Raw genomic sequence first — 25,653 nt, 5'->3', positions numbered from 1 at the left:
TGCCTCCAGCATGGGGCTGAGAATCTTTAGCTCTCATTTAAATGGAAGCTGAGGAGGATCAGCACCTTGCAGGAAGATGTTTAGCACATCACAGAATCGGATCCCCAATATGTTGTTAAAACAGCCAGACAGTCTTACCCTCATAGATTCAGTACAATGAAAGCCACAGAACACAGGGCACTGTCTAAAATAGCAGACAACACTGAGCAGTCACAACTTCAGCTCATTTTAGGCTGAGAGTTATTTAAGACTTGATACATGGAAATGTACAAAGGACTCATTCCTGCACCCTTCACTCAGGCAAAAGCTTCCATTGACATCAACAGGAGGTTTTGCCTCACAATAGGGCCCACAACTTGTTCAAGTTGTTCGAGTGATAAACACCACAATGGTTAATAAAATCTATCTGAGGAAGCCTTGAATAATCCTGCTCACCCAACGCAGGCAGAAAGTTTTCCCACATCACAGTGATCGATGTTATCAAGTGTAGCCCCATTTGCTTGAACGAACAAACAAAAAACTCTACCCCTATTAGATTTGAAATGAGGGTAGCCAACTCTTTAGCTGCTATTTGTGCTATCCTGCCTGGCTGTAGAAGGAGTTCTACTCACTGCCTCATTGTAGGTGGAGGTGGAGGAACTGCAGTTGTGTCTACTAAATTCTCCATATTCTTGGCTCCTCCAGTGCAGAGTCCACAGGGAGGATGAGTGAAAGTCAGCAGTTTCTATGGGCTTTGCCTTCTCCTGAGCCAGACCTATTCCCGCCCCATTCTGGCTGCCAGTGTGGTGTGGTTGCGTGGTGTGTGAGAGAATGTATATTGTGCAAGAGCAAGTGGGTGGGTGTGGTTGTCTGGGAATGGGGTTACACGTGTTGCTGTTTATAAGAAGAGCAAGCTAGCAGAATTTTGTCCAGATCATACATTTTTTTGACAAATTGGCAAGGGTGATGTGGTTATGTATGAAGTGCCCATCACTGTGGTCAGTCAGTCTGCAGACATTCAAGTGAGGTTTAAAAAAAAACAACAGGATGGGTACAGGAGAAATGAAGAGGAAATTTTAAAACCATATGCTTTGACACTCTATCTATTTTGGTTATCCAATTAAAAAGTGACAATGTTAAGATGTTTACATATATTTGGCAGGCACTGCAAATGAAGAAGCTTCAGGAGATGGTTCACCCGTAATGAATGTCGCAGTAACACCTAGACCAGAGACATCTGCAGTATATTTTACAACTGCAGGCGATCATGATCTGAAACCTGCCATCAAACCAACAGAGACTGAGATAAATGTTGAAACAGGAAATAATGCAACTACTGAGTTAGATTGTATGAATAATGACAACACCCCAGAAACAGCAGGTGCACAGCCTGCCTTAATGTTTGGCATTCCTGTGGTGATACTAGTCCTACTAATTCTGCTGATAGTTTTCTTTGTGATACGTCATAAAAGGAAAAAGTCTAAGCAAGGTAAATTTTAGGACTTCTCAAATTTTAGAAGGATCTTTGTAGAAAATATTGAACATGAACAGGAAAGGATTTCAGGAAATGGAATGCAATGTTTATGATGTATTTCTCTGTCTAGTGATACTTGAATTTTCATATGCAGAAATGCAATGTATTATGAAACTCTAGAGTTTTGTTTTCCTCACTAAATCTTAGCACAGTATGTACAGTGTATCCCATGTAAATTGGTCTAGTTCTGCTTCTTAGCACCCTCTGCTTATTTCTCACATCCATGACAGCTATGGGCTATAATAAGATCCTCTGCCATCTTAGCCCTCTGGTAAAATTTAAGGGAAAAGAGATAACTATTTGACCATGCATGTTTTTTTTTCTTGTTCTGTTCTTATGCTTACTAATTCACTGTTGAGGGTACTTCTCTAATGAACAATTTACTTCTTTCATTACTGACAGGGAGAAACTACCTGAAAATAAAAGCAAAATCTTGATAAGAGTGAATTTATCTTAGCACTTCAAGGGAAGCTTTCACAGAGACCCTGTAGTGCGATTGCTGTTATGAAACCACTTGTTCAGATCAGCCTAAAGTGCTTAAGAATAATGTGATCAGGATAACTGTATTCTGCAATAAGATGCAATTTCAGGAAGGTACATACACCCTACCTCAATAACTCCACTGTGTGAAACAATAGGAACTGAACAGAGGAAGGGCCTTAAAGATATAGAGTGATATAGGAACTTTTGAAGGAGGTGTACTGATATATTTTGGAATATTTTGTACTGTTAAAAGTATGTCAGCCTACAAATATTAAACCATAAATCAAAAGTTAGGGCCAACCTTTCAGTGTGCCTCTGAAAATGCCCCTTCATTAGTATTGGGTACATCACTGACATACACCAAATGGGTAATGAAGCTTCTGCCTAGTTGTTCATATGTGTGGGAGCCGTTCATGTAAATATATGGGTCCATTTTCAGAGGCCCACTGGAAATCTGATCATAGGTGCCAACTTCGTGGGTGCTCCAGGGCTGGAGCACCCATGGAAAAAAATTGGTGAGTGCTCAGCACCCACCGGCAGCTCCCCGTGGCCCTGACTCGCCCCCCTGCTCCAGCTCACCACTGCCTCCGCACTGCTGTGTCCTGCTTCTCTCCCCTCCCTCCCAGCGCTTGTGCCACAAAACAGCTGATTCGCAGGGTGGGGAGGAGGGGGAACATGGCATGCTGGGGGAAGAGGTGGGGCCAGGATTTGGGGAAGGGATCCAATAGAGGCAGGGAGAGGGTGGAGTTACGGCAGGGACTTTGGGGATGGGGTTGGAATGGGGGCAGGCCCAGGGGCAGGGATGCGGTGGAGTAGTGGCGGGGAAATGGGGGGGGGCATGGGCACCCACCAGCACCGGAGAAAGTTGACGCCTATGTTCCTGCTCACTTTTTCCTTTTGCTTGGAAGCAATACATTGGGTGTCTTAGTCTTGTAGACATTCTACTCAGCCTATTCACTGCTCCTGACATGGCAAACAGAGAGATAAGGTAGATGCGCTGGGGTAGATTGGAGGCTTTGGTCTCTTTTGGCTGGGCTGAATTTAAAATGAGCTGATTTGAACCATAAAATAATTGTACAATGTGGATATTACATCCAGCCCTTTATTCTTTTTATTACATGCTGGGATGCCTAAAGCATTTTGAAGCCTGTGCAGAAGAGGTTAGTTCTCTGTATAGTGGCCTGCTATATGCCACACCACCTGACTGCTTGCTTGCTTGCTTGCTTGCTCACTCTCTCTGGTATTTACAGCTATTGGTATATGCACATTTCCCTTCTGTTCTTCCCACGGTTTCTAGTACTCCTTAATATCTCACCCTACCCTCAGTCCTCTTTCATTTTCCATCTCTTGTGTGGCATCTCATCCAATTTCCCTGACAATTGTTCCCTTTGGTCTCTGTAATTTAGCACTCTGAGATTTCAGCTACCATTCAAGCTTCTTTACCTTTTCCTCCAATGTGGAAAGCAGCTCCTATGATCTTCATAAATAGGTACACTACACATGGTCTGTCTCAAAGCTTGCAATAAGCCAATTTTTATACCAGTTGTTACTTTTTCAGGATGTCACTTTCCTTCCTGGAACTTGTTAGGTTCAAGGAACTTTGCGTTTCCAGTCTCTTGTTCACATTCTGAATGTTAGCTCCCACTGCACTGAGCTGTATTTTAGGTTTACCTCGGCTACTGATTTCTGCTCAAGTCAAACAGGGCGAGGTGACTTGTGGGAGGGGCCTGGGTCAAGTGTCCCTCCAGCAGCCGGCTTGGGTGGGGAGAGAAGGGGGTGGGGCCAGAGACTGTTCCAGCCACACTGCCTCGGATGTTGCCCAGTGCAGTGGCTGACTGGGAGAGTCCCTGGCTGCCCCCACCCAGGCTCAGTTTCTGGGCACAGTGGCCCAGCAAGCCGCAGCCCTCCCACCCCTGTGGCATGCTCAGAGCCGGCTCCTGTCCCCAGAAGTCGAGCCTGGGCAGAGACTAGAGCGGACTGCTCCTGCCCCCTCCCCAGCCAGGCGCTCATAGCCAGCTACTGCTGTGCGCAGAGCATGCTAGGGAGGAGGGAGGGTCTCCGACTTGGTCAGCTGCTGTCTTGCAAGCCAAGCCCAGGCGGGAAGCGGCCTGCTGCCGCCACAGCCAGGCTCTCCCAGGCAGCTGCTGTGCTGCACTGGGCAGCATCCAAGAGTGGCTCCGGGGCCTGGCTGCCAGGGAGAGCAGCCGAACATGCCAGGGGGAGAGCGGGCAGAGCAGGAAGATAGTGTGTCTCCTCCCCTCCCCCCCCCCCGGTGTAACGTGCAGTGGGGAGGGGCCGGGAGAGCATGGGGCCCTGGACTGGGGGCAGGGAGGAGCCACGTGGGGAGATCACGTGTCCTTCCCTGTAGCTGGTGCCCCCCAGTCATCTCATGTAAATTAATAACCAGTAAGAGTTGTGGGTGGTCAGCTTCTTTTAGTACATTAGAAAAAATTACTGATTAAAAGCAGTCAGCACCTACGTAAACGACATACTATGTGGTTAATGGAAGAAAACGTATAAAGCATTTTATTTTTAATCTAAAGGATAACCAGTTATATATTGAAAACTGTTCCATGTTTAAAATAAACCTACTGCAGAATTTTCCCAGCTATTTGGGATATCACATTAAGAGAAAATGGCTAGTTAAAGACAAGTTAACTATACATTTTTAACTTATTTTATTTCAGATGAACTGGGAAGTGAAAATGTCAAAAGGTAACATTTATAGATACTGCTCATTGTTCTAGCTTGTTTCTTAAAGTAGACCATGTTAATTTTTAGGGCCTTATTGTTGTGGTTTTAAACTTGTATGTCCTGCACGTCTTGAGAAGTTTATATTTTGCACTTTCAACACTCTTACTCTTTCTCATTAATTAACCCTAGAGGACGCTAAAGGACCCCGAGACCCATCAAATAATAAACACTGTTGTATTTTGTGGTTGATGTATTGTAGGGTGTATTACCTCCTGCTAACATTTGCAGGTTCCTCTGGTGATTATAGGACATCTGGCTGCCACTGTGGGACTTCTGATCCTTCAGCACATAGACTGCAGGTAGCAGAGGGAGGTTGCACCTAACAGGGAATACAGGCTTCTGTTGGGATTATTTCAGCCACACAGGTGGCGTATGACATAGGTGCCATGAGGTCTTTGATCCAGTCTGCTGTCTACAGCCCCACCACTTGTTTTGGGCACGAGCCACCACTGGTTCTCTTACTCTAAATGTGGATGCCGCAGGATACAACTATACTTTCCGTAACAGGGACAGGCTTCTATCTGCCCAGAATAAAGCTTTATGTCATGTTCAATTATTTTTCAAATTTGTTTGCTCATTATTACATGACATGTAAAGATTCTCTGGAGCTTGTGTGAACTGAATAACCCTTGTCCAATAAAAACAAGCAGGCTGCAGAATAGTTCTCAACCATTTGATAGTTGTTACCTTATTATTTATTTTACTGAGATCCTTCCTCATGGTAAGTGGTGAAAATTATTAAAATGGATTGGGGGAGGGAAGATTCCCTTTAATTCAGGGGTTCTCAAACTTCATTGCCCTGCGACTCCCTTCTGACAACAAAAAATACTACACAACCCCAGGAGTGGGGACCAAAGCCTAAATCCGCCTGAGCCCCGCCGCCCTGGGTTGTGGGGCCCAACGCCCGAGCCCTACCACCTCAGGTGTGTGTGTGGGGGGGCGGGGCAGAAGGCCAAGGGCTTCAATCCCAGGTTGGCAGGGTGTAAGCCCTGATGACCCCATTAAAACAGGGTCACGACCCTGAACTGCTGCTTTAATTCATGCTAAAAATACAAAATAAAGTTAGCAATAGTCTTTCAACCATGAGGCTGTCTCTAAAAATGATCAGTAAAAGAAAGAGTAAAATTAGTAACATGTAGTTAGTATAGTTATGACCTTTTCTTTTTAGGTCATTGCTGAAGCCAACCTCCTGGTTGAAATAGCATTTCTAACTTGGGGCTCTATCTTGCTTCCATTGAAGCAATGGGAGTTTCACCATGGATTTCAATGGGGTAGGATCAGACCCATTATTTTCTAATTTTCTATCTACAGTGTGTAGTTAAGATACCCATTTATTCCATTGCGGGCCATGATTATTTGTTTTTTACCTGATGGGCTGACACATCTTCAAAAAGTAAACTCACTAGAGCAGCATTGGTGTCCGACATGTAAGGCCCAGAATTATACAAGATTGATATGATGCTGTTATGTTACATGTCTATTTGAGTGAAACATGTTGTCTAACCCATCTTTTGTTTCCTGGATCAAGCCCTATTTTTGAAGAAGACACACCCTCTGTTATGGAAATAGAAATGGAAGAGCTCGATAAATGGATGAATAGCATGAACAAAAATGGTACTGGTAACCCTCCAATCATTTCTCTCTCTGTGTCTGAGGTAGCCTCCATGAATAGAAAAAATACCACAGAGCTATTTTATATTTGTGTTGCTACTTTTCCTAAAACATTTTTAGTCCTGACCTTAAGCCTACAATACTAGAATAGTTGCACAAGCAAATATCAGGGGTATTTTAGGCGTGCTTACTTTTAACAAATGTTGGGATACTATAGATATAATACCATAAAGGTTTCAATTTTCAGTAGAAGCTTTCATTAAACACGTGTACTGTATTTATATTTTTAAATAAAAATTGCTTTTTAGGGGTAAAAATTGTCTCTTTAAAAGATCTGTCTCTCTCTCAGTATTCAGTGTGTCTGGACTAGAGTGCTGCATATTGTGCCATTCTAAGAGAAATCACTGTTTACTCATAGCCCATAGCACTATTTACTTATTACACTGCTGCCAGGATCATCTTCCTGGCTCATCACTATGACTACATCACCCTTCTTTGCATCCTTCCACTGGCTCCTTATCCTCTACTGCATCAAACACAAGCTCCTTCTTTTTGCCTTTTAGGCCCTTCACCATTTAGCTTCATCTTATCTGTCAGAAATACTGCTTATCAAGCTGTGAGCCTCCACCATTAATTTCTCAGTGATCCTCTTCTCCCTGAAGCACCTCTGTGCTTTCTCCCAGGCTGCCCCTGGTTCATGAGAAGAGCTCGCAGTCAAAATTCTCAAACGCGTCACCTAAGCTGCCTTCAAGTCAGTTCTCAAAACTCACTTCTTCCTTAATGCATAGAGTTAACTGCAACCTGATTTCAGATACACAGGTGGCACCTTGTGATTACTGCTCCATATTGGCTAAGAATTGCACATATTCTAATATTTTTGTTGCCCATCCCTTGCCCCATGCCCCAAAATGCTTGTTTGCTTCATCCACTTATTATACCTTGTCTTTCAGATGGTAGCCTCTTTTGGTAGACACCTGTCATTTCCTGTAGGTTTGTACAGTGTTTAGCAGGATGGTCCTTTGACCTTGTTAGTCTGTAGACACTACCACAATACAAACATTAAATAATAACAATACTATGTCAATGGCTTTAAATACAATAGATGGGGAAATATTTATTGTAAAAAGATGTTAACAATTTTTTTAAAAGTCAGCAAACATTTCACGTATTTCTTCAGCAGCAGCACCACATACAAAAATACCCCAAACTGCTGGCTGTACTAATCTTGTGAAATAACAGATGTGATTGTAAACAGTAGTACTGTGCATAGCTAACACATAGCCCTTGTAGTCTGAGTTTATGGCAAAGATGCATGCAAACAAGGTAAGGCACTTCCTATGTGTATACATACATCTGCACCAGGGGCGGCTCTAGCCATTTCACCGCCCCAAGCACGGCAGCATGCCGCGGGGGGCGCTCTGCCGGTCGCCGGTCCCGCAGCTCCGGTCGACCTCCTGCAGGCGTGCCTGCGGATGCTCCACCGAAGCCGCGGGACTAGCGGACCCTCCGCAGGCACGTCTGCGGGAGGTCCACCAGAGCTGCCTGCTGCCCTCCCAGCGACCGGCAGAGCGCCCCCCGCGGCATGCCACCCCAAGCACGCGCTTGGCATGCTGAGGCCTGGAGCCGCCCCTGATCTGCACACAAACAAATGAAATAAATATCATAAAGGTTACCAGGTCTTCCACTACAGCCACAAGGGCAGGACATTTTTAAATAGCTGATAATTATATTAAACAAAACATATGAATGTGCAAATATTACAGATAAAAAGAACTATACCTGTACCCTGGAGTTTTGTGGTTTGCAGTCACTACTCTGAAAGTGAACACAATTTTGAAATGTCTGAAAGAATTACCAAAGGTAACAGTGTGGTTATCTTTTCCCTTCTTAGCTGACGGTGAATGTTTACCTACTGTAAAAGAAGAAGAAAAGGAATCCAATGTCTTCACAAGGTACTTTTAATTCTACCATTGTATTACTCTAAGAAACACTATCAACATTAGTAATTTGAAAATGTGATCTACTTTTTTTTCTTTGTCTACTTCTAACATTGATTTATTTAATTAGTTATTATGGACTTTGATTTCTCTTCAGACAAATGCCTCAATGCTCTTTTATCTTTAAAAAAAAGTGTCTACTTGTAGCTTTGCACCCACTGAAAACCCTACAGTAAAAAGCCTATGTGTGAGAGAGATGGAGCAAACAGAATTTTATTAGTTGATCAGATTTTAATTGCCATTTCCCAAGGTATTAATATGAGCATGTTGAAAAATCCATTGTTTGTGAGCTGTCAAAAAGAAAGGTCAGTCAGCGTAAGACAAAAATCTTGAGTCTTATCTTTTACCACTAGGTGGCTCTACTTGACTGAGAATGACGATCACACTTTTTGGCTTGTGTAAACAATTATTATATTTTGCATTTAGTTATCAAGATCTGTTATTATGAGATGATAATACATAACTCATTTGTCTGCAGCAAGTATACTGCTGGGCTCTGAGTTTGTCCAATCTCACAAACCAAGTAGGGTCAAGTCTGCAAGATCAATAGCTTGACAGACCTTAAAAGAAAGCCAGCAGTGCAGTAAAAATGGTTTTGTTGCTTCAGGAGGTGAGACTCTCCCCTCAAAGTCAATATTGAGTTAACCTCCTACATGGTATTAAGGGGAGGAGGGAAACACTGTGCTGCTTTCATTCAGATTAGATTTAAAAATCAAAATCCTGATGGCTTGGTAGACAGTAAAATTCTCTTGGCATTTTTTCACAAGGGTAAGGGCATGAACCCTGGTATCCTGAATAAACTGGCCATTCAGTTCTGCCTACCTAAAATTGCTCCTATTCTTCAATTTGCTCCTATTGGCTTCAATTGCTCCTATTCTCTTCTTGTCATGCTCCTGCATTCCCACCATAGAGGTGGCTGCATTTCAGTGGTAAGTGAAGTAATTAATCTCTCTAAGATATATAATGATGAACAATGACACAGGCAGAAACAGCTATGCATAGATGCCATGTCAGTAGTTCCAAATGCCATGGGGTGGTTCCAGTAGAAAAGAGTTGCCGAGAAATCAGCTGTGGAAAGGCTACTGGGGCCCATGAGGCCACACAAGGCCTCCTTATGGGTGTTCTCAGCCTCCACAGATTCCTGGGGATCCAGCAGCTTTGGGGTAGAGCCTATAAACTCTTTGGTGGGGAAGCAAATTCCATGCTTGCAAACAAGATGCTGGGGGCGGGGGGGGAGAGAGCATGGAGGAAGGGAGAGATTCTCCTGGAGATTTCTTTTCCCAGAGCCCCATTCCAGGGAGATTATCATGGCAGATGATGAGCTAAGATAAGGTTACTTCATCATAATGTGGGTGCAAGCAACTAGTCTCAAAGGGCATTTTTAAAAGCTCGTGTGGTATAAGTTGTATTGGTCACATGCCTGGTGAGCAAATAGTGTGTTATATGGGGGAGGAAGAAGTGGTTTGGTTAATGTTTACATAGTGACTTGACATGCACACCAATGCAGTGTTTCTGTGTGATCCTGCCTCCCCAGCTGAGGAAGTTACAATCAAACCTCCCACCAGGATTGTGTTCCAAACCCATTCTTGTTTAGGCTCATGTAACACCCCATCCCGAATGAGCTTCTATAAACTTTAGTTAAAATAATATATAGAACCTTGTAAGGTTAAGCTTTGTTTCTGCTGCACTCAACTTCCACATTCAATTCATATAACTGATCCTGCATGAAAAGATGAAAATTGACAGTAAAGACAGGAAGTGATCTGGACTCTGAAATATATTTTCAAGAGAAGAAAATAGAAAAGCTTAGATGGTGGGAGATGGGTCACAAGAATGAAAGGATCAGATCCATGAGCAAGTCACATTCAGGGATCAGATGGGGGCGGTGAAAAGAGTTGCAGCCTACCCTCCGTTCACCAAATGAGAAGCCATTTACAGAAGATAACGTAGATCTTCCTAATATGTTGATCTCTTTCTTTCATGCCTTGATGAGTGAAATAGTTGTATTGACAATACATCATCATTAGCTTCAGAGCTGACTCAGGCAGTTCACATTTCTCTCAACGCTGTTGTTCCAGGATGTCTGCAGATACCGCTGCATCTGTTTGCATTTGAAGACATTTCCTTTACAACTATAAAGACAAGAGAAAGTACTCTTTTAAAAAGTGAAAGCTTAGATTCTGGGTCCAAGATGCAACCACCAGCAATCAGACTGTGAAAAAGCATGTAATAGCCCTCCCGTTTCTCTGTTCCTTCCTGTGTATGAGCCCATCATGATGACAGATGAAGAAGGAGGGGGCAGAACTGAGAAGCCATGGATTGTAAAGATAACTACACACCCTTTCTCTAAAAGTTAGATTTATCATAGGTCCTTGCTTGCCCAGACTTGAATTAGCAAGTAGAATAAGACCAAGAATTTCTTAAACACCTGCTAATACCAATACTGGAAGTGTTGCTGCAAAAGCCATTTTTAAGATATAACCTTCCCTAGTATTAATTTTGTTCTCCAAAATTACATAGCTATTGAATTACAACTCTTGGCATTTTCTTAAGTGTTCATTTTCAAAAGTATCAGCTTGACCTACCAATTTGAGTTGATATTTTATTACCATAGGTCTAGTTAGGATGGTCTTGTGGCTAAAAAAGCAAGAATCTGAGGCTGTCTACCCTGCCCCACTGTTCAGCCTGGGGAGTGTGTGAATACAGTGCTGCACTGTAACTCCCCCATGTGATGCTGCAAGCACAAACGAAAACGTTCCTAATTCACATTAATGTAGTCCTGTCTGACAAGGACTATACTAGGAATGTTTTAGTTCATTGCCACAAATCTACACGGGGAAGTTACAGCACAGCACTTTTATGCGGACTCTTATGCACACCCCTGTAGTCCAAACTGTGGGGCAGTGTAGACAAACCCAATGTCAGGAGAGCTGGGTTCTTTCCTGGCTAGGCCCCAGATTTCCACTGTGATTTTGGCCAAGATGTCTTTGGGCCACTCATTGCCTCAGTTTCCCCAACTATAAAATGGGGATATTGCTACTTCACATTGTTGTTATGACTTAGGCCCTAAGTCAGGAAAACATCCCTATTCAGGAAAGCACACATAAGCATGTACTTACATCCCACTGAAGTCAACAGAAAGTTAGGCACTTTCATTAAAGCATTCCTTAATTATGGTCTGAGTTTCTTTTAATATTTGTAAAACACCCTGATGCCCAGTTGAGGGGTATTGTTGAAATGCAAAGTGTTATGACTGATTCTTTTAAATTTAGTTCCAAATTCAGGAAGACGGGCTCATTTAGGCAGAATTTTTTTTTAAATTATGTAACTTTTTTTTTAATGTAATGCTAAATAATTCTACAATGCAAAGAATCTTAGCCAACTTTTCAATGCCTTCTTGAACAGAAGTGGTGATCCTTTTTGTCAGGGTTATTTGTTCTTTTTTTAAAAAAAAATTTTTTTGAGGAAAATTCCATTTTCATCAAAGTCCAAATGTTTTGAAAAATGTGGTGATTTCAACTACATTTTGTTTTGAAAAAAATTAAATGAAGCATTTTTGATAATGCTGAAAAAGCCGTTTCAACATTTTTGGAACAGACCATTTCAATTTTTCATTTTGAAAGAATTTTTTCAAACAAAATTCATTGTTTTTATATTAAAAACACTTTAAAATATAAAATGTCAAAATCAGAACTAAATTTTTAGATTCTCCCAAAACTACATTTTTTCAGAGTTTTCATTTGTAGGAAATTTCTAAATGTTTTGGTTGTGTTCAGGGCCGGCCCCAGGCACCAGTGAAAGAAGCAGGTGCTTGGGGCAGCCAATGGGAAGGGATGGCACATCCAGGTCTTTGGCGGCAAGTCTCTCAGTCCCTCTCAGAGCGAAGGACCCAGCGCCGAATTGCTGCCGAGGAATGAAGCAGCACGGTTGAACTGCCACCGAAGTGCCGCCAATCGTGGGGTATTTTTTTTTCCCCTTCGCCACTTGGGGCGGCAAAAAAGCCTGAGCTGGCCCTGGTTGTGTTCCATTTTGGAGTAGAGATCAAAATCTTGCAAAAAAAAAAAAAGAAAGAAAGAAAAGGAAAAAATCTGATTCCCCACCCAGCTTTATTATTGAATCTTACCAAACAGACATGTTTTGCTGACAATGCCTCCTGGGTCACTTAAATAGAGGAAAGAAAAATACATAGAACTATTTTAACAGCTCATTTGAGGAAGTGTGTTATTAAAGTCAAATAAATGAAGTAAAACAGCTATTATTAAATTTTAAAAAATCCTGTTAATCCAGCATTAAGTTATAGATTTCAGCACACAAGGCAGGAAATTACAGTACACTCGGGAGCTGCTAGCCTATGCTGAATTCTGCACCACTACGCCTTCAATACTGCTGTTACCTGTGCTAGCTAGAATCCAAGTTAGCACAGGTATGCCTAGCCATGCTGCAATCACAACTTCACTTGCAGTGTAGACATATCCTAAGTAACAGAAAGATCTTTTTGTGTTACAATAAACAAAACAGGTTATTGGAAAAAATACCTGAGAGTAAATTGTTTACGTGTAAACAACATGAACAGAAGGGGGGCGGGGAAGGAAACGATTTGGCTTATATAAGAATGGTTTTAAAAAACGAATTCCATATGGTTCCCATAGCACAGAAGCTGGGGTGGGTGTGTCCGGAGGAAATATGATTTGTCAGGGTTTGTCTGCAAACAGAAGAGAGAAATGAAATCAGCTCCGCTCACACTGCCTGGTATCACAAACACGTTCATTTTATGGAATCTATAACCTGTGTTTATTTTCAGTCCACAAGATCATCATTACAATACACTGTCCCACCACTACCACTGAGTAAACTTAATTGGAAAATTATAGTGACACAAGTTGTTTCTCTCTTTAATACATATACAGTGACTGCGAATCATGAAGTCCAAACAGCACTGAACTGGTTAAAGGGAAGCTGTGCACAAGGCTCGTAGTCCTATCCCACAGATACTAGATGAACTGGATGTAAACTTAATTCGTCTCAGACAGCGAGAGAAGCAAATGCTTTGTTGTTTCCTGTTGCATGCATTCTTCATAATGGAGGCATCACCAATAAAAACAAGGAAATGCATTAAAGTAAGATTAAGGATCTGATTTAAACTGCATTGCAATGAAATTTCAGCATTAATATAGCGAGAACAGTCCTATTTCTGAAGGTCCTCAGAACAGTCCATGTTCCACCTTATCCTCTATCAGTGTGTGGCTGTGATATGTATGACTGCTCATGTACCAGAGTTCCTCCATAAAGCATCACTGTAGCCTTAACTCCCAATTTCCTTGTGCTAGTGGGTTTAAATCAGACTGCTAAATTCATAATCTTGTGGGGGTAGGGGTTGTATATAATTTACTTTTTTTGTAATGGTGGAATAATTTGTGTTGGATTTCCATTGATGAAGTAAAAGGCTCTGACTGCCAGAAGAGATTTGATGCCCACTAAAAAATTAAACTGCTGAAAGCTACAGCATGGATGATGCTCCTTAAAGCCAACTGCAGCCCCAAAGGAGGACCTAAGGTTTGTCAAATGTTTTGAGATTCTCAGGAGAAAGGTGCTATAGACGTGGAAAGTTTTATTTTAAGATTTCCTCTCAGCCGTTGAACCATAGTCCTCCAGATATTCAGAGCTGTTCTCTCAGCTCTTCTCTCAGTTCAGGGCTATTTTCTAATAATAATTAACTCTAGGGATTTTCAGTTTAAGGTACTTTCTGTGAAAAGCAGGATGAATATCAAACAACTGGATACCAACCTATTCTGAACATATGCATCAGAAACTGCCTGCCCACGATTTTTAGAATTAACAAGTTGATTCAGATGCCTCAATTTTTGGGTACCCAACTTGAGTCACCTTCAAGGGGGGATTGCTAAAGGGTGGATGCTCAATACTTTCTAAAATCAGTCCTCTTACAGATGCCAGAAGTTGGGCACCCAAATATTGTGGAACCCAAAAAATTACTAGCCTCTTTTTTGAAAATCATAACCATGGGTTTTTTTAATGTGTAACAAATGTGTGGAACTGAATGTTAGTTAATGTAGATTTTTGTCCTATATTTAAAACATTAACCTCAAGTCCTAGCTAAATTTACTTTCTATAATATATTATTTTGTACCTGGGCAATATATTTTTGAGAAGTTGGGCACAACTACTTTAAAAATATTTTTCCATGCACAGGGTTTTTTTTGTTTTTTTTTAAGTGAGGCTATCATCTAACCCTCACCAACCAGCCCAACATTTTAGGGGGTAAGCAACTTGAACAGTATGACTTTCACTGAAGAATTTTTGCTCTTTATATTCTCAGGTGGCCTTCTTGAATTTCTTCTTGGCTTAAATGAGCAATTTCTACAAAAGAGTATTTGGTCTGTACATTGTTCCCAAGTAGTTAATTGCAAGTATTCAGCCACTGAGCTGTGGTGACTTCATTTTTCCTGACTGGATGAGTTTATCTTTGAGAATCAGGTTTGAGTTCAAAATTAGTTTTTCACAAAAATTCTCCAACATTTCCCAAATGCTCTTGACAGTAAATTTGTTCAGTAGAATATTTGTCAAAAACAACAAACACGACAAATTAAGCGGAAGCAATTTGATTCTCAGGAACATTTTTTGTAGTATTTGCTCAACTCTGTTAGCAACTTAGTAAACTAAAACCTGGATGTTACTCTGGCATTTTTCACTCCTTGCAAAGAGTAATTCTGAAGACCGCATAAAAGTAGGATGATTTCTAGAAGAGAATGTGGTATAAGATGTATTTTGACAGTTGTAAGAACTTTTGAGTTCTATGTCAGTCAGTTCCAGTCTAACATTTTTAGAGCAAGGGCAAGCATTGACTAGACTGCTCTACCTTCATTTCCCATCAATCCCTTTCTTCTCCTCCCCGCATTTCCTGTCTTCCCCATACCATGACACTCTTGTCACTCACCCCTTTCTCCTTCTTCCTGTTTGAGCTCATGCCATCCATTCTTTCTGTATGTGGCTGTCATCAATATCTGTCTCACTCTTTTCCTATCATCTCAATTCCTCATCTCAAACCTAGGCGACTTCAACCTCCCTACTGATAATTTATCCAGCTTCCTTTCTTTACTCTTTATTTGACCTCCTGTTTTGGACTGATTTCTCTACTCACCAAAAACCTGATCCATTGCTGATTGACCTCAGAAAGTTTGAATCAGGCCTCACTTTGATTACTTTCTTGGCTTTCCCTAAGTACCATTCTAACATGTCTTAGTCTCAGAGTTCCTTCTCTCAAACTCACCACTTACTTAATATTGCTCATTCCATTAACCTTTTGTATTGCTCATCTGCTCTCAGTTCCTTCCTTTCTTAATTTCTCTCACCTTTTACAACTCTATGGCCATCACATTCCTCTCCCTCAGATTAGTTTCCATTGCTCATTGCTCTCACAGCACTGTCCATCCAGACATGCAGAAATTTGCTTTTCCTGCATCTGTTTCCACCCCCTCAGATGGTCTCACTGCTGAGTACTTCTCAAGAGAATCCAGGGACCATAACTGACTTCCTCCACTTTCTTTCAGCTCTGCCTTTTTCTTTGCTACATCAGTTTGCTGTTCCTCCATGATTGACTTCTCCTCCTTCTTTATGAATAGTCTCTAAGTTTTGCAAAACTTAATCAGTGGGTCATCAGCTATTAGATTATATAAACATCAAAATCCCACTGGCATCAGAACACAATTTAGGCCTCTTTGTACATAATGCTGATTGTTAACCCGATTTGACCTAATTCACTACCATTTTGTGCCATTACTACCTCTCAACATAGACTGAGAAAAAATATTGTATTTTAAAAACAATTATTAGTACAATGTTATTCTAAAATGTCTCCCAGTTTCATTCCTCCTACTTGTTGGAATTGTTGCCTCCTTTTTAATTTTTGTCTTCCACTCATTACTAGGCACTGATCAATACAATTCAATATAAATTAGAGAATATAATCTGCTCATTTGTCCAGTAAAATGGGGGAAATTAAGTTAGTTATTGACTCAGAGAAAAGTAGTGATTGAAAATTAAATCTATAAATTGAAGAGTGTAATTAAGAACTACATTTTTCCTACAAGTGATTAGAAATGCCTATGTATTAGCAGAGAATCATTAACTGACAAATAAAAATAATTCTTCTGTGAAGTTACTTCAGTATAAGCTACTAACAGCTAATACCAATAACAGTGAATTGGTACCATGATATTTTGATCATAAAATGAGGGATCACTTTGATTTACCTGAATGCATCTAAGAGGATGAATTTTTTGCTATTATGCATTTGCACTTCAGCAATCCATAAATATCTATAGACAGATACAAGGGCAATGCAAATTGGATAAAATAGGCAAAAATACTTTTAATGCAGAATCTGAAAAAGTCTATGAAAAATCCATTTTCCATTCACTTTCAGTATATGGAAATGCTCTGTTTGTGCCAGCAAATTTCAAGTGAACTTTTAATATAAATATTTCAAAGTGGGAATATAATTTTGTTAAGCTGTTAATAAAAGTTTCATATTTTTTAAAAAACACTTTTGAATAAAAGAGTTTTAAAAGTATTCTCACTGGAGAAGGCTTTTTATCTTTTCCCCACCCTTTTTATCCGCCCAGGTTCTAACTACCATCAATGACATTCTTTGGATGTTTATAGTATTTATTTATGCAGATTGCTCAGACAAAAAAGAAGGGAGCAGAGTCACTCATGGCACATATATAGCATAACCTCATAAAGGATTCAAAATTTAGAAGAGCAAGTATAATGATGGGTTAGTGCACTAACCTTTCATCCTTGTTGACATGCTTCAACATCACTTCCACTTTACCAAAAATTGTTACATTGTAATGTGAAACCCTGCTTTATGCTGCCTCCTCTTTCATTGTTGATCCAGTTACAGTCCTATTTGGATATTCCAGATAATGCGCACTCAACATGAAATTCTCATCCCCTTGAAGTCAGTTGCAAAATACCCACCGACTTCAGTGAGATCAGGATTTCACCCATAATATTCCTCCTTGGCTGACTTTTTACCTTTCTATTGTATCTGAACAGAGAGCTCATCTCTTTAATGATCAAACACTTCTGAAGCTATTCTTATTACTCACCAAAATGGGAGTCTTTAACCTGATAAACTGAAGAGATCAACCAAGCTGCTGAGGTCTTTTAAGGGGAAGCAAAGTTTCCAGTTAGAAATTCAGAGAGATTAACAAAACAGGACAGTACTTTTGTCCATTACTGTTACAGGAACAGGTTCACTAGAGGGGAAGGAAGTGGTCTTGGGATCCTCCAAAAGGCTTGACTCACTCTCCATTTAGTTTTTTTAAGTTTAATATTCAAGACCTCAAGATGAGAGCTCTGAAGACATGGATGAACAAGAATTCCTCTTCTTACCTGCCTAAAAATCTGTGTAGAAGAATTTCCTTTGCTCCTTACTGTTCCTTGAATCGAGTGGAGACCCCTGAAATCCATTTTTAGGTTGTTTTCCTTTAGTTCATTTGCTTTCTCTTTTCTCTCAAGTCTGAGGAGTATGGATAGAAGTGTATGAATACCTACCTACCCACTTTGAGAGTGCACACTCATGCTGTCCTGGACATTTCCTACGTCATCCTATGGAGGATTTGGGTCATGTTTCCAGTGTGTGTATCAGTGAAAGAGGAGGGGTGAGATGGAAACAGTGGATGGGAAGCACTGTCTTCTCAGTTCTCATAGGGGATAGAGAGATATGCAAGCAGCATTCTCCTTATAGCATCTGTGTGAGGCTGTCTTATGTCAGCCTGCCTCAGTAATCATGTAAACAGAAATGTATCACACACCTACTGGTGCAGTAGCACAGCTATAGTTAAGGTTGTGTCATGATGTATGTTTAAAGGTCAGCCTAAGTCCTCTAAAATCAAAATGCGTAGTCAGATTTCTTTGAGATTTGGTGTGCCTCATGAAGGAGCAGGGCCGGGGTAGTGACCTGTATTCTGAGTCATTTGAATGTGGGGTTCTGGAGATATAAGACCAACCAAATATTAGCCATTTAAAAAAATTCTTCTAGGTGGGAGATTTTATGGAGAGCTAGACAGCTAATTTTTCACAAGCTGTGCATCAAAATGGTCTTAATCTGTGAAGTTTTCAGATATCCAAGGTAGTGCATGGCACCCAGTAAATCTTTTGGGGACCCAAATTGAGAATGGTATTTAAGAAAATGTAAGGTTTTTTTATACTCTGCGTGCTCCAATACAGAAAAATGGCTAGAAAATTTCAATTCCTGCCATTTTATATGTTTGAAATATGACTCCTGTAAGTGCTCTAAAATCTGTACAGTTAATTGGATTGCTTTGAAAACTGGTGTGCCTCATGGGGATGTGGGGTGATATTAGTAATTCAAATTTGGGACCAACGGGTTCCCAAATTACAAAACCCAAAAACCCTGATTTCCTTCTGTTGCCTTGTACTGTTAAACTGAGAAATACTAATGACTGGATGAATCAGACCTCTTGGTGGCTGAAAACTCATCCTTCAATTAACCTATCTAAGGATAAGTTAATCACAAGCCCACACTTGAGACAAAAGGAGTTTTTAAAGGAGAGGCTGGAGGTTGCTGCAATTTGTCAGTATTGGATGGCAATTTTATTTTGGGGGCACTGTAATCAAAGTATTTGAGAAGAAAAATAAGACACGTGACTGCTTCCTGGAAGGGGAGGGAATGGGATATTAGAAGGCAGAGGAGTGGGGGAATATGGAGAGAAGGGTTTGGGGCTGCAGGAAGTTATGAGAAGGGGAATATGTGGGGATGGATGGTAGGGAAGGTGAGAGAGGTTGGGGGCTCAGGTGAGAGAGGCATTTTACCCCTGATCTTTGCCAGTACACCCCAACCCCACATACTGTCCACAGCTCTGCCAGTCCACCTTTCTGCAGCCCCAGTCCTGCCAGTGCACCCGATCCACCCTGCAGCCCCATCACTGTAGCCCAACTGCTATCCCACAGATTTGCTAATGCACCCCACCCTCTGCACTCCACCCTTCTTGAACCCCACAGCTCTGCCAGGGCACCCCAACAGTGCAACACTGAAAATTAAGTGTTGGCAGAACATTAATTGGGACATTAGAGGTTTCCTGGCTGATCTGAAAATGTGTACTGTAGGGTACAGAAACATTACAAGGTCTGATATCTCAGGGTATGTCTACACTACCCACCAGATCAGTGGGCAGCGATCGATCCCGTCGACTCCTGTACTCCAGCGCTGCGAGAGGCACAGGCAGAGTCGACAGGGGAGCGGCAGCAGTCGACTCACTGCAGTGAAGACACCACGGTAAGTCAATCTAAGTATGTCGACTTCAGCTACGTTATTCACATAGCTGAAGTTGCGTAACTTAGATCGATTCTGCCCTCCTCCCCCCAGCATAGACCAGGGCTCGGTGTTTCTCAGAGATGGGATACATCTAATGGACAGGGTCTACAGGATCTTTCCCTCACACATAAAACTGTCAGTATTTTGGAAAAGAAACCCTGTCTTTGATTTCTCTCACCAGCCCTGCCACAAATTTCACCCACCAACCATTCTGAACCCTGACCTGGAACACCATTCCACAGTTGTCCTTTGCTCCAGGCAATGCATCTCAAGCTGCATCCCGTAGGCTGCTTGTGCCCCAATCAGCACATAGCCCATGTGACACCCTCAGGGCCATACAGGTAGTATTGGATGCGGCCCACATAACACACTGCAGCCCACAATGGTAAATAGGTTGAGAACTACTGCTGGAGGCACTTAATATGTATTGGGTTATAGGAGGGGGTAAGTAACGGCAATAGAAACATTTGTATACCCGGGAGTAAAGACTTCAGGGAGATGAGTTCTCTGATTAATGTGTGAAGGCCTGAATACATTAGTGGGGATGGGACATGCTGGGGGGCGGGAATGCAGTGAATGGGCTAGGGGCATTACTGGAGAAATGTGCTGAAACAGGGCTGGTGGGGCACAGCTGATGTGTGAGTGGGGCGAAGGGAGAGTGCAGCTGGTTCGATTTGCTAATTACAGGTACAACTACCTAAATGACTACTAACTCCTAAGAACATCTCTTTTCCTGTAAAAAAATCTAGGAAACAACTACAACTGCAACAGGGCCACCGCCCTCCTCCCATCCCAAATAATGCTGATTTAAGGTTGCTTGGTGGTATGGTATCCCCTTACAGAATACTGAGTTGAGCAAAATGCAAATTTCTGAAAACCAGGAAATGCAAACTTAACTTTGCCCATGTAACCTTAACTCTGCCCTCTTTCAGTAATGCCCCAGTAAGCTCTGTTAACACACATATCCTTACTCTGTCAACTCCACAGTTGCTGAAGTGTACAAACTCTTCACCTCCTTTTACAACCCATTCACTCTCACCCACAGGATTCCAGTTAACACTATAAAAGGACAAAAAAAAAATGTGCCCACGCCACCTTCCCTCCATCTTCTTGGAGCAATCTGTCTGAATGCACATAGTGCCAAGGGCTGGCGAAGTATGCAGTAAAAAAGTCAGAAGTTTACAGATCTGGGCTTATAGTCCCACACTTGAGCCAACTCCCCAGAAAGAATATATCACCTACAATTTAAGAACCACTTTATGGCCTTTCTCAATTCCCTAACCCTAAGGCAGTGTTTTTCAAACTTTTTAGGCTGTGTACCCCTTTCCAAATAATGTAGCCTACCTCATACTCCTATCTGATACAGGGTCATAATATACCTATGATTAGATCGCCAAGTCTTACTAAATAAAATGCGTTGTCCGCCAGTACAGGATTTTTCTCTTGTACCCCCTGACGAGAGCTTGTGTACCCAAGTTTGAAAACCACTGCCCTAAGATTATGTCTACATCTGAACTGGGAGATGTAACTCCTGGCTCACACAGATGTACCTGCGCTACCTCTGTTCAAGCTAGCACACTAAAAATATCAGTGTAGCCAGAGTATTATGGGTGATGGCGGTTTGGACTAGTTCCCAGAGTACCTACCCATGGGGTGGCCAGGTAGGTTTGTATTAGGGCAGCTCATCCAAGCCACCCCTTTGCTACCCTGGCTGTGCTGCTATTTTGAGCATGGTAGTTCAAGAAGAGCATGGATACATCTACAGGAGCTGGGAAGCACAGCTGAAATGTAGATGTGGCATTACTCACAGGATACTATCTCATTTCTCTCCTACCCCATTAATGATAGCAGAACAATATTGTTTCTATCAGCAACATCAGGGAAGAGGTGTGTTGGTAGCACAGTTTGTTGTTGCTCTAAGGTCACTTGTCAGAGCATTGTTAGTTCCAAAAAACATTAAGTGATGCTCTGCATGAACAGTTTGTCTCTGGATTATGCAATGACCAGATCTGGAAAAAGTTACTGAATCAGCACTTACATTCAATAAAACTGTTGAGGTAGCTATTCCCATGGAAACTGCAGAGAAGGCTCTGGAATTTAGTCTGAACTGAGGAATACACCACCTGAATCAGCAAAACCAGAGGGTCATGGGAATGTAAGGAATTTCCATTTGGCCATTGGGCACACACTATGCATGCTGAGGAGGCCTGTTGGGCATGCCAGGTCATTTGCTGGAAGTGCCAGGAGAAAGGACACATTGTTGTAACCTGTTGCACAGTTCAACAACCAGCAACACACAGTAACCATTCATCCTAGAAGACATCTATGGAGACTGAACCTAAGAAAAGATGGAAATTGGGAATTCAAAATGTAAAAAAAGACAGGAGCATTCATCAAGATCAAGCATAGCACGTATTATCGAAAGCAGGAGTAAAAGATGGCATCTGGGTCACACTCTTGATTGAGGGAGCTTGGTACTGGAGCTGCCATCTCACTGATTACTGCATCTAGCTTCCATCAGACTTTGTCACAAGTTCCTCTGGAAGAAACTTTCATGATTTTGAAGACACACCAGAGAAAAGTTAATCCCCAAAGGGATACTACAGGTGAAAGTTCAGCTAGATGGATGGTTGTTTTATCTTTTCATGTCACTGAAGGAAATTATCCATTCATTATTTGGCAGCACTTGACTTGAAATGCTCATGGTACAGTGAGTCAAGATCAAGAGTGATCTTGAAAACACCTTGAAACCTTCAAGAAATACTGGACAGACACCAGCGTTTCTGAAAAAAGAACTTGGAGAGATGAGGAGCGTGTCAGTGAAGCTCACTGTTAAGTCTGACAGTCAGCCAAAATATTGTAGGCCCGGCGTTATGCCTTATGCTCTGAAGCCCCTAGTGGAATTTGATTTGGACTGTTTAGTGAACCTGAATTATCTGTGAATCAGGAGTGTATCTTATGGAGAATGAGTGATCATTCCAAAAAAATCACTCAATTCTCACAGTCTGGTAGCTCTTCATGAACATCATTTTAGTATTGTACAAATGAAGGCTATAGCCCCGAGTCATGTCTGTTGGCCAGGAATGAATAAAGACATAGAGAGGAAGATGAAGTGCTGTACTAAGTGTCAACAAATTCAGCATGATCCTGGCCCAGCTCTTCTGTACTCTTGGTCATGACCACAGATTCCTTCCACACTGTGATGCTCTGAGGCTTCACCCAGATCAGTAAAAGGTTGTGCCACTGCCTGCTCTGTAACCTTGGGTGCTTCTGTGCTGTGATGCTTTGACTCAGAACCCTGACACCAGCAGCCTGCTCACTGCACAATGGCCTCAGGCTGGCCTCCATTAGCCTGTTTATTCCTTGCAGGGTGACACCAACAGCCCATCTAGGCCCGAGTCTCCCCAAAACTATGCTGCCTGCAGTGTCCACTGGACCCTCACAGAAGTTGTCAAGTTCACTGCCTCCAAAGAGACAGAATACTCACTGGCCTGTTAGTTTGGCTGAAAACCCACACTTGAGTTTAATACATAGCACTGAGATGGTTTTGTAAAAAAACAAGAATAAGCTTTTTAACAAAGAACGTAGCTTTAAATAACTACAAGTAAGCAAGAAAGATAGGAACAGTAACAAATAAAACATACTTTCTAGTGCCTAAAACATAATTCTAGCAAGTTAAAATCTTTGCCTTTTCCTTACTTATATCAAGTTATCAGCATCCCTAGTTCTCCAGGCCAGGAGACCCAACTTTCGTAGGCTCGAAGGGTGCTGTACTCTATCATTCCCTCAGTGATAGATACCAAAATGGCTTCTTGCTTGTGCTTTATCTTTCCAAAGTTTACTGACCCTGTTTCAAGAGGCAGGAAGGCTTCCTGGGGGTGCAGCCTCCATCCCCCATTGAAATTGTTAAGTGGTCATCTTCTCCAACTTGCTTGCCTAATGGCTTTGTTTCCCTTTCATGTACATGTCCTTTTAATTGTCTTTGGTCTTACCTTGCTTAATTTACATTAGAGAGACAGTCACACCAGAGAAACTATATTCCTTTATCTAGGACAGGTGGGCTTAGGCACTGTCTGCCAAACACATTTCCATCACACATCTATAAATCTTTATACACAGCCCGTACATACATGATGCAATAATATTGATGACCAGAGTGATACCATTTTGCATATGACACCTACACAATACCTTTTAAATACAGATTATGACAACAGTAAATTGGGCCAATCAGTGTGTCAGGACTGATGAGAGTTGTTATGGTGTGTGCTCTTTCAGTTGGCATTGACGGGCTCCCTGGATCACATATATGTATCTCTGTGGACTTTGCAGAACCATTAGGTGGTTATATGTTTTTGGTCATCGTTGACACCATTTAAAATGGCCAGAAGTTTGCAGAATGACTTCTTCTACAGCTGCCAAGACCATTGGACATCTTCATACTTTGTTTAGCTAGTCTGGTCTACCATTAGAGTTGGTGAGTGACAATAGACTTCAATTCTGTTCAGAAGCGTTTCAGAGGTTCCTAGTTAGAAATACAATTCAGCACGTTTGTTCTGCTCCGTAGCATCCTGCCACAAATGGACTAGCAGAACACTTCGTACAGACATGTAAGCATGCCTTAAGAACAAACTATTCTATTTTGAGTCAACAGCAGAAATTGGACAACTTCTTGCTAGTCTACAGGAACACACCACATGCTCAGGAGTCACATGCAAGTTTTTGTTTGAAGCAATCTTTGCATATCTGTTTGGACCTGCTATGTCCTGATGTTGCCCCACGTGTCACCAAATCCCAAGCTATGCAAAGTGAAACTTGTCACTGTTCTTTCCGAGCAGGAGACTTAGCATGGACTCACAGCTACAGATGTGGAATGAAGTGGTTACCTGGAGTTGTAAAATGCACAGGACCAGTTTTGTTTATGGTGAAACTCTCTGATGGTAGTTTATTGAAATGACATATGGAAAGGTTGCCTCCTCAACAAGTACCAGAGTCTAGGGCTATTCCGGTAGGATTTTCTGTTTCTCCAATCAAGCTGCCTCCTGTTACAACTCCTAATTTTATAGAATCATAGAATTGGAAGGGACCTCAAGAGGTCATCTAGTCCAGTCCCCTGCACTCAAGGCAAGACTAAGTATTATCTGTACCATCTCTGACAGGTGTTTGTCCAACCTGCTCTTAAAAATCTCCAATGATGGAGATTCCACAACCTTCCTAGGCAATTTATTCCAGGGCTTAACCACTCTGACAGTTAGGAAGTTTTTCCTAATGTCCAACCTAAACTGCCCTTGCTGAAATTTAAGACCATTGCTTCTTGTCCTGTCCTCAGGGGGTAAAAACAACAGTTTTTCTCCCTCCTCTTTGTAACAAGCTTTTATGTACTTGAAAACTGTTATGTCCCCTCTCGGTCTTCTCTTCTCCAGACTAAACAAACTCAATTTTTTCAATCTTCCCTCATAGGTCAGGTTTTCTAGACTTTTAATAATTTTTGTTCCTTTTCTCTGGACTTTTTCCAATTTGTCCACATTTTTTCTGAAATACGGTGCCCAGAACTGGACACAATACTCCAGTTGCGGCCTAATCAGTGCAGAGGAGAGCGGAAGAATTACTTCTCGTGTCTTGCTTACAATACTCCTGCTAATACATCCCAGATGCTGCTTGCTTTTTTTGCAACAGTGTTACACCGTTGACTCATTGTTAGCGTGTTGTCCACTATGACCCCCAGATCCCTTTCCGCAGTACTCCTTCCTAGGCAGTCAATTCCCATTTTGTATGTGTGCAACTGATTGTTCCTACCTAAGTGGAGTAATTTGCATTTGTCCTTATTGAATTTCATCCTATTTATTTCAGTTACTTTTCATAACTTGTTGGTAGGAACTCTGGTACCAACTGTTTCTGTTGTACAGGACAATGTCACACCACCACATTATCCA

The 25,653-nt window shown here is 41.7% G+C and overlaps 1 protein-coding gene and 1 long non-coding RNA gene across 12 annotated transcripts in view; one reads left to right on the top strand and one right to left on the bottom strand.

The window, feature by feature from the left end:
• The window catches only part of TMEM154 (transmembrane protein 154), a 30,472-nt gene extending 17,072 nt beyond the window's left edge, over positions 1-13,400 (top strand). For 5 of the 7 annotated variants that reach the window (XM_039540675.1, XM_039540677.1, XM_039540673.1 and 2 more), the window contains 5 exons: positions 1,142-1,468; positions 4,684-4,711; positions 6,279-6,364; positions 8,253-8,313; positions 10,437-10,736. In XM_039540675.1, coding sequence (XP_039396609.1) covers positions 1,183-1,468; positions 4,684-4,711; positions 6,279-6,364; positions 8,253-8,313; positions 10,437-10,473 — 498 coding nt within the window. In that variant the 5' untranslated portion in view covers positions 1,142-1,182 and the 3' untranslated portion in view covers positions 10,474-10,736. Of the gene's footprint in view, positions 1-1,141; positions 1,469-4,683; positions 4,712-6,278; positions 6,365-8,252; positions 8,314-10,436; positions 10,737-13,265 lie in introns of those variants that run through there. The other 2 variants (XM_039540672.1, XM_039540671.1) reach the window with 2 other exon arrangements.
• Positions 10,118-25,653, bottom strand: part of LOC120406217 — a 55,116-nt gene continuing 39,580 nt past the window's right edge. Inside the window, exons 4-6 of one of the 5 annotated variants that reach the window (XR_005599146.1) lie at positions 17,776-17,902; positions 12,894-13,060; positions 10,118-10,490 (exon numbers count right to left, since the gene is read on the bottom strand). This is a non-coding gene — a long non-coding RNA (uncharacterized LOC120406217). Of the gene's footprint in view, positions 10,491-12,893; positions 13,061-13,292; positions 13,430-17,775; positions 17,903-23,419; positions 24,089-25,653 lie in introns of those variants that run through there. The other 4 variants (XR_005599148.1, XR_005599147.1, XR_005599149.1 and 1 more) reach the window with 4 other exon arrangements.

Source organism: Mauremys reevesii, linkage group 5, assembly GCF_016161935.1.
Source record: "Mauremys reevesii isolate NIE-2019 linkage group 5, ASM1616193v1, whole genome shotgun sequence".
In the NCBI taxonomy this organism is placed as follows: domain Eukaryota; kingdom Metazoa; phylum Chordata; order Testudines; family Geoemydidae; genus Mauremys; species Mauremys reevesii.
The sequence above is the reverse complement of the archived record's forward strand: the minus strand, read 5'-3'. Positions and strand labels throughout refer to the sequence as shown.